Source organism: Oncorhynchus kisutch, linkage group LG3 (genome assembly GCF_002021735.2).
Source record: "Oncorhynchus kisutch isolate 150728-3 linkage group LG3, Okis_V2, whole genome shotgun sequence".
Taxonomy (NCBI): domain Eukaryota; kingdom Metazoa; phylum Chordata; class Actinopteri; order Salmoniformes; family Salmonidae; genus Oncorhynchus; species Oncorhynchus kisutch.
Window position 1 is genome coordinate 42266142 of NC_034176.2, and position 12239 is coordinate 42278380.

The 12239-nt window shown below is 41.2% G+C and overlaps 1 protein-coding gene across 1 annotated transcript in view; it reads right to left on the reverse strand.

Annotated features, from left to right (window-relative positions):
* Positions 1-12239, reverse strand: part of ipo11 (importin 11) — a 232990-nt gene that overhangs the window by 139830 nt on the left and 80921 nt on the right. Inside the window, exon 16 of the mRNA XM_031806455.1 lies at positions 4256-4382. Coding sequence (XP_031662315.1) covers positions 4256-4382 — 127 coding nt within the window. The remainder of the gene's footprint in view (positions 1-4255; positions 4383-12239) is intronic.

Below are 12239 nucleotides of genomic sequence, written 5' to 3' on the forward strand. Positions count from 1 at the left end.
GCATTAATATTGAGTTGGTCCCCCCTTTGCTGCTAGAACAGCTTCCACTCTTCTGGGAAGGCTTTCCACTAGATGTTGGAACATTGCTGTGGGGACTTGGTTCCATTCAGCCACAAGAGCATTAGTGAGGTAGGGCACTGATGTTGGGGCGATTATACCTGGCTCGCAGTTGGCGTTCCAATTCATCCCAAAGGTGTTCGATGGTGTGGAGGTAAGGGCTCTGTGCAGACCACTCAAAGTTCTTCCATGCTGATCTCGACAAACCATTTCTATATTGCTTTGTGAGGGGGCAATGTCATGCTGAAACAGCAAAGGGCATTCCCCAAACTGTTTTGGAATCACAGAATCATCTAGAATGTCATTGTATGCTGTAGCGTTAAGAAATTCCTTCACTGGAACTAAGGAGCCTAGCCCAAACCATGAAAAACAGCCCCAAATCATTATTTCTCCTCCACCAAACTTTACAATTGGCACTATGCATTCAGGCAGGTAGCATTCTCCTGGCATCTGCCAAAACCCAGATTCATTTGTTAGACTGCCAAATGGTGAAGCGTGATTCATCACTCCAGAGAACGTGTTTTCACTGCTCCTGAGTCCAATGGCGGCAAGCTTGACACCACTCCAGCCGAAGCTTGGCAATGTGCATGGTGATTTTAGGCTTATGTGCGGCTGCTCGGCCATGGAAACTCATTTCATGAAGCTCCTGACAAACAGTTATTGTGCTGATGTTGCTTCCAGAGGCAGTTTGGAACTAGGTAGGGAGTGTTGCAACTGAGAAAATATGACTTTTAAGTACTACACTCTGTGAGCTTGTGACGCCTACCACTTCACGGTTGAGCCATTGTTGCTCCTAGATGTTTCCACTTCACAATAACAGCACTTACAGTTGACCGGGGCAGCTCTAGCAGGGCAGAAATTTGACGAACTGACTTGTTGGAAAGGTGGCATCCTATGATGGTACCACGTTGAAAGTCACTGAGCTCTTCGTTAAGGCCATTCTACTACCAATGTTTGTCAATGGAGATTGCATGGCTGTGTGTTCGATTTTATACAGCCAGCAAAGGGTGTTGCTTAAATAGCCGAATCCACTTATTTGAAGGGGTGTCCACATACTTTTGTATATGTTGTGTATCTCTTCCTGAAAATAGATTATGTAAGTGATTGTTAGTTGGTATTCAGCAGTCATAAAAGTATGCCTTATTTACTTTGAAGAACTACTCAAATTGTGACTTTGTCAACAGCATAGGCAGCAGTGCTATGGTGATGAGATGATGAATTGGAATATAAACAGGTCATCAAATAAAACGTAATATACACAACTGAAATATTTTATTCAAGTGAATAAGTGATGGTTAATAAGTGCTAAGCAGTAACGGACAGTCACCACCGTCACGGGACTTTTTATTCTGTGTCGTTTCAGCATTCAGCCCACATAATGCAGTGCATTTCATGTTCAAAAATAAAATAATCAAAACTAAAATTGAAAAGAGAAGACTTGAGAATACTGAAGTTGCCGTGTCACTTTCATGGGGAATTGTAAGACGTCCAGTGTTATTGACTGTCTCCTCTGTGTAATCTACCACTGCCAATGTGATGAAGCTCATGTCTACAACAGAAACAAATGATTAGACCTAGGAGAGGAAAACAAGTCTGGGGCCGGAGTGGAACAGTGGAGTGACTACAACCTGCTGTCAGTGACAAGAGTTGAGCAGGAGTGTGTGTGAGAGAGTGTGTGTGAGAGAGCGTAGGGCCTTAATCTCACTGCTAATGTTAAACCAAATACGGCGGGCAGTCAATAAAAGCTCTGACACAGTATTGGCCCAGCAGTTGAATAGCCTAGTCCAAAAGTCATCAACAAAAACCATTAAGTGAAAGCACCACTTTGAAACCCTGCCTTGACAATCATTCAAGTGTATATATTTTTTGTCTCTGTGAACTGTATATAGAGCATGCATTGCACATTTGATGAATTCATACTAGTCGGCGCCTATATTGACAAGACGGCATATGGGCCGACAATTTGACACTATGGCAGTAAATGAAAAGAATGAACGTGCTTGGTGCATATAACTTGAGAGTAATACCTACGTTTGCTCTGCTGCTTTAGAAACATTGAATGCCACCCTTAGTGAGATTCCATTCAACTGATAAGAATAAACTGCATTTCCTTTCATTCCTGTGACATCTACCGGCTGGGAGAAGCAATAGGCCTAGTAGAGCTTTTGCATTCTCGGATTGGCAAGCACTGGTCTAAAAGGTGGGCATGAAAAGGCCAGCAAATTGACCCTGTTACCGGGCAGAAGCAGACAACGACATTTAAATAAAAACATCTTGATTCTCACATCTCTCCATCTCTGTTCAGTTTATACACCTCGGAAGATCGATTTCCTGTGCGTCTGTGTTCCCTTTCTGCAGTCAAGGCAATCACCTCCATTTTGTTCATTTGTTGTGGGTAAGCGATACCAACTCAGACATCCCACAGCATGGATAATAACTACGATGCTCACTAAAGACGTCAGTGAAATCCGTTCTTTTTTTAGATGTTCTTACAGCCCTTCTCTAGCTTCACCCTGCTATTCTACAGAGCTCAGATGACGGAGTGACAGAAAATGGGCCACAATGGGCTGAAGAGTGCCACTGCCACAGCGTGAAGCAGCCTTAATGGTTATGGGAACTTTCTTTCCGCTGAGCAGAGGCAGGGCTTGGCAAATTGAAGGAATCAAAAATGTCACCAGGAAGTATTTTCAGTCGAGGTTTTGGTAAACAGGGCAGAAATCAGATGGGTCTGAAAAGCAAGGATGAGGACTGAGGAATTGGCAGCCAGCTGAGCTGTCTACAGGGGATGGATATCTATGACTGGTGTGACTCACCTCATAAATATCACTGATAAATGCCCAGTGTGTGGTCCAGTGTGTGTGTGTTGAGCTTTCTCATGCAAAAATCCCTCTCTCTTTTATCATCTCTCTCACTCTTTTTCCCTCTAAACATTTCCCTAAATACTAAATGCACAAACAAATTACAGAATTTCAAATACACTTTTTGATCACGGTCTACCAAACCAATGCATATTACTTTACTTGCACACTTAAAAGGCAGTAATATTACACTTATTACAGGGCAGTATTTATAACATTATTTAATAATAATTACTTTGGAATAATGTGTAATACTGTTAATTGTTTCCTAACTGAATACATTAGTGGTCCACTTCCGTTCAGAATGATGAGGTGATTGGTTACAAAACATTCACGTTACTGGACAGGGGACCAGGTTATTGGTGTCTGGAGTTATTGATAACCAGTAGCTGGTTTGATTAATACGTTTTCAGAGTCAGACCGTGAGTGGCTATCATCAATTACTCTGACGGTAATACCGCCAATCAGGGCCCCAGCAGTCCCTAATTGAAGGAGGCAGTATTGATCAGAAGGTATACATAATTTGGACGGCTAGCCTGTGAGTAATCAATCGAGAACCATTCCTTGTGCAGAGCAGAGGGACTTTAAGGGTGATGCATGAGTGTTGTCCAACTAATTCACGTAGAGTAAGGTCACTACTGTATGTGGACCAGACAACACATCCCATGCTGGAAACAGTCCTTCATGTGAGTAGTAAAAGTGAGTAGTACAGGCCCGACACAGCAGCAGAGGGTGGATAGCCAGCTACAGTTTGCAACTCTCTACAATTATTATTATTGAACACTCCCCAACCACCCACCCTCTTCATGGAAATGCTTGTCTGAAATTCTCTCTCTTCAAGTGAGAGATCTGTGTGTGATTGGGCACTGTGGGTAATGGAGGCAATCTCAAGTCTATTTGGGGGAAATATCAGTTCTAAAGATCATTCAGCAGACTGTTTAGAACAAGACTTCCAAACAGTGTTTCAGTTACAGATGAAGCTAGAGACATGTCAGAGCAGAGTTGACTCTAGGACACTCTGTATAGAGTATCACTTCTACAGGCTAATTAGCCAAGTAAGCCATCATGGATGCAAAGTTTATTAGGAGCAGCTTAGCAATTAGCGTACTACAAGTGCATCATGTTAGCATGGAGTTAATGTCCTGAAGCTCACACAACATAGATTTCCAATTAACAAGCTCTGGCATCTCGGCAGAACTAACTGGCCATTTGTCCTGCCTTGTAAAGTGTGTGAATAACACTTGTTGCTACTAAAGAACCAGTCGTCACTATATTAACTGTGTCTAACAGCCTAATCATGGCTTTCGTTACTCTTTAGTGTGTGTGTGTGTGTCTCTCACCACTAGGTCTGGGTCCTGCATGAGGTTAAGGATGACCTCGTAGAGCAGCGGCCGTAGTTCGGATTTAAACTTCACTGAAATCCACTGACCTATGAGCCAGATCACCCGCCGACGAATCAGCTTGTACCTGGAAGCAGAGGGAGGGGGAGAACCAATCAGCTTGTGCCAGGGCTGCGTTCAGTACGTTTTTACATTCTGTAACGTTCAATTGAACGGAAACGGTGCAGTAATGAATGACTAGTTGAAAAATGGGGGAGGGGTCAGGTGGTGGGTTGTCAGCATGGCCAATGCCCTTTCACTACATCACGCATTGCTTCAAGCCACACCTCGACACACCCACCAAATGGGAACAAACATACAAGAACATTTTGGGGAAACATGTCATTCGGTATAAACCATTCCGCAATGTGAAGTAGCAATCATTCAAGCGAACAGAACGCACCTCTGGATAAACAGAGGAGGAGATGACAGTGAGGCGTTGATACACATTCATATAGTGTAACATAACGATAGCTAGTTCGCCGATTGGGAGAGCTACACTAGAGAGAGATCGAGCAGGTACTGTAGCAAAGCACCCATCCCTTAAAACCACCCCCACTCATTATGTAGGCTGAAAGACACTTAACATGTCACTGATATGTTTTTAACAGGGAACTGGTGAATTAGCAGCAATTGAATTAGGCTTACATAAAATATTAGAGCACATAAAGATAAAAGGCAAATTCGTTTTCACTGAACATCTGAAAATTCTAGAGCCGTGTAGTGTTTTGACAGTAATATAAATACACACACATACATATATACAGTGGGGCAAAAAAGTATTTAGTCAGTTCTCCCACTTAAAAAGATGAGAGAGGCCTGTAATTTTCATCATAGGTACACTTCAACTATGACAGACAAAATGAGAAAAAAAATCCAGAAAATCACATTGTAGGATTTTTAATGAATTTATTTGCAAGTCTCTGAATGTCCCTGAGGGGCCCAACCAGTGCCTGGTCTTGAACTTGATAGAACATCTCTGGAGAGACCTGAAAATAGCTGTGCAGCGACACTCCCCATCCAACCTAACAGAGCTTGAGAGAATCTGCAGAGAATAATGGGAGAAACTCCGCAAATACAGGTGTGCCAAGCTTGTAGCATCATACTCAAGAAGACTTGCTGCCAAAAAGGTCCTTCAACAAAGTACTGAGTAAAAGGTCTGAATACTTATGTTAATGTGATTTCACACTCGATACAGTCATTGTCAGATGCACCTACTCATATTTAAACTGTGTGTCACTGTGGAGACAGGTCATCGATCACACACCGACTCACCTTAAATCATAAACATTTATGAAGGCAGACAGTGTCAAAGAGCTTTACAGCAGAATACCAAGTAGAACACAATAAATAAAAAAGGCATGAACAATATTTCTGTCATTCAGGCTGGTGTCAAGACAAGCATTGGCATAAAACAGACAAAGCGAATTCTCTCTCGTGGACATGGATTCTACACACCTATGTCTCCAGGTCAGAATATCGCTTAATGCTCAATTCAATGCTCATTAATCCATACTCATCCGTGTGCATCTTTAAATGTCCCTATGTAGTACCTTTTATGACCTCTAATAAAAACTCTGTTAAATTTCCTTTCTGCTGGCCCAGAGATGAGGGAGAAAGAGATGAGAAGGGCTGTGTGTGAGTGTTTAGGTGAGGGGGGGGGGGGGGGTCAGAGGGAGGGTCTGGGCCTGCTCTTCATGGCTCACAACCACCGCAGCCAGATTCAGAGTACCAGACCCGCCACAGGCTCCAAGGCCGATTATCGCACGCCTAATGCATTGTAAACTACCGGAACATCAGAACACTGGCCCTGGAGAACAGAGTTGGCACTAGAATCCTTTATAGAAGCACAAATCCTGACGTGAACCCATGCAGGCAGGCACATCATGTGAGCACTGACTACCACAGTCTGATAAAAACCAACTGCCTCTCTCAAAGGCCTTTTGGCACTCTGCTAACGCGTCGTAAACTAGCTGTAGAAACAGACACAGATCTGGAATGTATTCAATTCAATGGAGAGGAGAAAATGGGTCTTGCTTTCTCCCTCCCTCACCCCTCCCAGTGAGTATTAAGAGCGGGCTGGCAGGTGACGGGTGCAGGTGGGCCATATGTGGTGCCCTTTAAGAACACGCCGATCTGTCTAATCACTCTGCAGCATCATTCCTCTCCCTCCCTCCCTCCGAACACAGGTATGCCACATGTGGTGGTCTTTACTACAACACAATGCAGTCTTATCCATCCACTACCATCAGCCATTACCCAGAGGGCCGAGCAGCACAGGCAGGGGGAAATGCCAACAGCAAGGTTGAGGCAGACGCGTGCACACACGATTTTCCTTGCCCGTACCAAACCACTGCCCGTCTGAGCGTCCACATAAGAAGGTCAGCAGAGAAAGCAGCAGATGCCTTTTAGCAACTGCCCTGGCTGGATCAGTCTCTCTTAGTATCGGTCTCTCTATTAGTCTCTCTCTCGCTCTCCTATCAGTCTCCGCTGTCCCGCATTTCTCTCTTTTTTTTTACCTTCTTACGTCTGTATACTTCCGCCCAGTACGGATGGCAGATAATGAACGGCTTGATTCCAAATGCATTCTTCCATAATTCTCTAGCTCTGCTTTTCACCATACAAATACCCACACGGATTAACAAACACCAGCAAACAATTCAGCTATACACACTAAGGATGCATCCCAAATGGCACCCTAATCCTTATATAGTGCTGTAGTGGAAGAATGACCTATAAAAGATTGAGTTCCATTTAGGTTGCATCCTAACTAGATCGGTTGAGATCCAGACTTGCACGTTAAACCACTAAAACGGAACAGTACTAGGGTTGGGCGGTATCCAGAGTTTCATATAGTCATACCGTCCTTCCCTCACCCCGGGATTTACAGTATTACCAGTTTAGTACACAAGGGGGAGCCAAATTTTTTTTAAAGCCCATTGGGGTGTCTATTAATAAGAGAATGCTAACAAAATGTGCACAATTAATAGAACATTTCAATGAAATATGCTAACGAGAGCAAATTAAAATAAATGAAAAATAAAAATAAAAAAGTCAATCCAGCTCATAAAGTTACACATCTATAGACAGGAACTACCGAATGTCATTTTTGGTGCGTTTAGACATTTACAAGCGAATATGAACGAGAGACATTGTGCAAATGAACAAAGTTTTGAGGCATGCTTGTCTGAAGGAAGAACAGTACTGGCTCTCCAGCAGCATGTCTACAAGCTGTGTCTGTGTGGAGTCTGTTGTTGCTAGGACAACAGGCCTGCCATGCTCTGCTAAGAGGGGGGGAGGAGCAGACTGACGAGAACAGAGAGAGGAAAAAAAAACTAGGAAATCAAGATAGCAGTGGCAGCTGTACAAATAACTAATCCAAAGGGCTTTGACTTCTCAAACACAGCAGAAAGCTAACACAACACGATGTCCCATCACCTTATTAACTCAGCCACTTAGATAGCAAGTTAAACTTAGGGGTCGTGTTAAAACACAGAATTCTGATTTCACACAGGAAAAATAAATAATAATCTTGCTGCATTTTGTAAACATAGAACTAAAATGCTTCTTACTGTAATTTTTAGCCATCCTATTTTTTCTCAGGTAAAATGCTAGATTAACTTCAAGCAAAACATTAGGAAATGTAGCTGGCTTCATTCTTTCTATGATAGTCCTAAACATAAATAGGATGGCCATGCATCATTTTTTGCCAAAAAATACCTTGCTTTTCATTGTATGCTCATTTACTTGTGTGGCTGCCAGCCAAATAGTGTTGCACTTCTGTTGTCATCTGATGAAAATGAAGCAATTTTCTGCCAAATGTGTTGCACTAATTTATTTTATTTGAAGGAACACTATAGTTGCACCTCCCTGATCACTCTATTGAAGCAAAAAAAAAACGGTTGACTTTCAATGTAAACACGTCCCACACACACACAAAGGCCAGAAGGGGACAGCATGAATGTGTTGCAGCATTGGATATGGAGACATATTATATATATATATTTGTCTTTATTTAACCTTTATTTAACCAGGAAAGGCCCATTGAGAGACAGTCTCGTTTACAAGGGAGACCTGAAAGGCAGCAGCAATCAATACAACATTACAAAATGTAAAACAACACACAATCAGCACAACAACACGATTCAGCCTAGAGGAAACATTTACACTCCTCCTGAACAGTCTTGCATCAGAGTTTTAAACGCACTGAGGGGCACTAATACATCTAGGTGAAGCATATATTGTAGACTATTCCATGACTCTGGTGCACAATAGGAGAAGGCAGTCTTACCTCAGAAAAGGCCCTTGGGACTGAGTAGCTTTAGCTTTAGTAGTTTTTGCTTCCTCACAAGATTATCCATCTGAACTTTAAAGGTCAGCTTGTCATCCAACCATAAACAGTGCTTTCTGAAAGTATTCACACCCTTCGACTTTCTCCATATTCTTTTTTTCTCCGTACTTTCTCCATATTTTGTTGTGTTAAAATCTGTCAGTAAGTATTCAGGTGTGGAATTAATGAGCGTATGTTCGGAAATGTATTATTGTTACGCGATTGCTATATATATGCAGCTCACAGATCACTGCACCTGTACATAGCCCCTCTATAAATAGCCCAAACAACTCCCTCTTCCCCTACTGTATTTATTTATTTATTTTGCTCCTTTGCACCCCAGTATTTCTACTTTGCACACTCATCTACTGTCAAATCTACCACTCCAGTGTTTTAAATGCTATATTGTATTTACTTCTCCACCATGGGCTATTTATTGCCTTTACCTCCCTTCTCACCTCATGTGCTCACATTGTATATAGACTTATTTTTCTACTGTATATTTGACTGTATGTTTGTTTTACTCCATGTGTAACTCTGTGTTGTTATATGTGTCGAACTGCTTTGCTTTATCTTGGACAGGTCGCAGTTGCAAATGAGAACTTGTTCTCGACTGGCCTACCTGGTTGAATAAAGGTGAAATTAAAAAAGGAAATATAAAAGTACCACGTATGTAAAATGTAAAGTGTGATATGTAAAATGCACAGTTGAAGTCGGAAGTTTACATACACCTTAGCCAAATACATTTAAACTCAGTTATTCACAATTGCTGACATATAATCCTACTAAGAATTCCCTGTCTGAGGTCAGTTTGGATCACCACTTTATTTTAAGAATGTGAAATGTCAGAATAATAGTAGAGTGATTTATTTCAGCTTTTATTTCTTTCATCACATTCCCAGTGGTTCAGAAGTTTACATACACTCAATTAGTATTTGGTAGCATTGCCTTTAAATTGTTTAACTTGGGTCAAAGTTGGGTGAATTTTGGCCCATTCCTCCTGATAGAGCTGGCGTAACTGAGTCAGGTTTGTAGGCCTCCTTGCTTGCACTCTCTTTTTCAGTTCTGCCCACAAATCTTCTATAGGATTGAGGTCAGGGCTTTGTGATGGCCACTCCAATACCTTGACTTTGTTGTCCTTAAGCCATTTTGCCACAACTTTGGAAGAATGCTTGGGGTCATTGTCCATTTGGAAGACCCATTTGCGACCAAGCTTTTAACTGATGTCTTGAGATGTTGCTTCAATATAGCCACCTAACCGCATTTTCTTTCCTCAGGATGCTATCTATTTGTGAAGTGCACCAGTCCTATCCTGCAGCAAAGCACCCCCACAACATGATGCTGCCACCCCAGTGCTTCACAGTTGGGATGGTGTTCTTCGGCTTGCAAGACTCCCCCTTTTTCCTCCAAACATAACGATGGTCATTATGGCCAAACACTTCTATTTTTGTTTCATCAGACCAGAGGACATTTCTCCAAAAAGTACCATCTTTGTCCCCATGTGCAGTTGCAAACCGTAGTCTGATTATTTTATGGCGGTTTTGGAGCAGTGGCTTCTTCCTTGCTGAGTTGTTATGTCGATATAGGACTCGTTTTACTGTGGATATAGATACATTTGTACCTGTTTCCTCCAGCATCTTCACAAGGTCATTTGCTGTTGTTCTGGGATTCATCTCTAGGAGACAGAACGCTTCTCCTTCCTGAGCGGTATGATGGCTACGTGGTCCCATGGTGTTTATACTTGCATACTATTGTTTGTACAGATGAACTTCTTTTGGCTGGGGGCAGTAAGGTGCAGAGAGGTGCCCAGAGTAAACTGCCTGCTACTCAGTCCCAGTTGCTAATATATACATATTATTAGTATATTTGGATAGAAAGCACTCTGAAGTTTCTAAAACTATTTGAATGCTGTCTGTGAGTATAACAGAACTCATATGGCAGGCAAAAACCTGAAAAAATCCAACCAGGAAGTGGGAAATCTAAGATTGGTCGTTTTTCAACTCATTATCGAACAAAACAAACATTTATTGTGGAACTGGGATTCCAGGGAGTGCATTCTGATGAAGATCATCAAAGGTAAGTGAATATTTATAATGTTATTTCTGACTTCTGTTTTCTGCACAATATGGCGGATATCTTTTTGGCTTGTTTGGTCTCTGAGCGCCGTACTCAGATTATTGCATGGTTTACTTTTTCCGTAAAGCTTTTTTGAAATATGACACAGCGTTTGCATTAAGGAGAAGTGTATCTAAAGTTCCATGCATGACACTTGTATTTTCATCAACATTTATTATGAGAATTTCTGTAAATTGACGTGGCTCTCTGGAAAATCACCAGATGTTTTTGGAACTACTGAACATAACGTGCAAGTACATACTGAGATGTTTTTATATAAATAGGAACTTTATCGAACTAAACATACATGTATTGTAAGTCCTATGAGTGTCATCTGATGAAGATCAGGTTTGTGATTAATTCTCTCTCTATTTCTGATTTTTGTGATTCCTCTCTTTGGCTGGAAAAAATAGCTGTGTTTTTCTGTGACTTGGCTCTGATCTAACATAATCGTTTGTGGTGCTTCGCCGTAAAGCCTATTTGAAATCGGACAATGTGGTGGGATTAACAAGAAGTGTACCTTTAAAATGGTGTGAAATACTTCTATGTTTGAGGAATTGTTTCTTTTTTTCTGGGGTCTTGGCTGATTTCTTTTGATTTTCTCAGGGTGTCAAGCAAAGAGGCATTGAATTTGAAGGTAGGCCTTGAAATACATCCACAGGTACACCTCCAATTGACTCAAATGATGTCAATTAGCCTATCAGAAGCTTCTAAAGCCATGACAAGCTGTTTAAAGGCACAGTCAACTTAGTGTGTGTAAACTTCTGACCCACTGGAATTGTGAATTATAAATTAAATAATCTGTCTGTAAACTTAAATAATCTGTCTGTAAAATTGTTGGGAAAATTACTTGTGTCATGCACAAAGTAGATGTCCTAGTCGAAATTTATGGAGTGGTTGAAAAACAAGTACGTAAAGTACGTCAACGTAAATGTATGTAAACTTCTGACTTCAACTGTATATGTACCAAAAAAAGGGTGTGGTGGCAAGCCTAAAGAAGTAAAAATGTGCTTAATGACTATGATAGGAGAAAACTGAGGATGGGTCAACAACACTGTAATGACTCCACAATACTAACCTAAATGACAGTGAAAAAAAGGAATCCTGTACAGAATAAAAAATACTCCAAAACATGCATCCTGTTTGCAATAAGGCACAAAACAAAAACTTTATTTTATTTTAAAGTTGACTTAAATTGGCTTTAAAATCTATGGCAAGACTTGTAAATGGCTGTCTAGCAATAATCAACTTCACAGAAATTGTGAAAATACTGTACAATCCAGATGTGCAAAGCTCTCAGAGGGGTGTGTGAGAATACTTATGTAAATGAGATATTTCTGTATTTAATTCACATACATTTAGAAAAACCCGTTTTCACTGTCATTATGGGGAAGTGTGTGTAGACGAGTGAGATTTTTTATTTATTTAATCCATTTTGAATTCAGGCTGTAACAACAAAATGTGGAATAATTTGAAGGTTATGAATACTTTCTGAAGGCA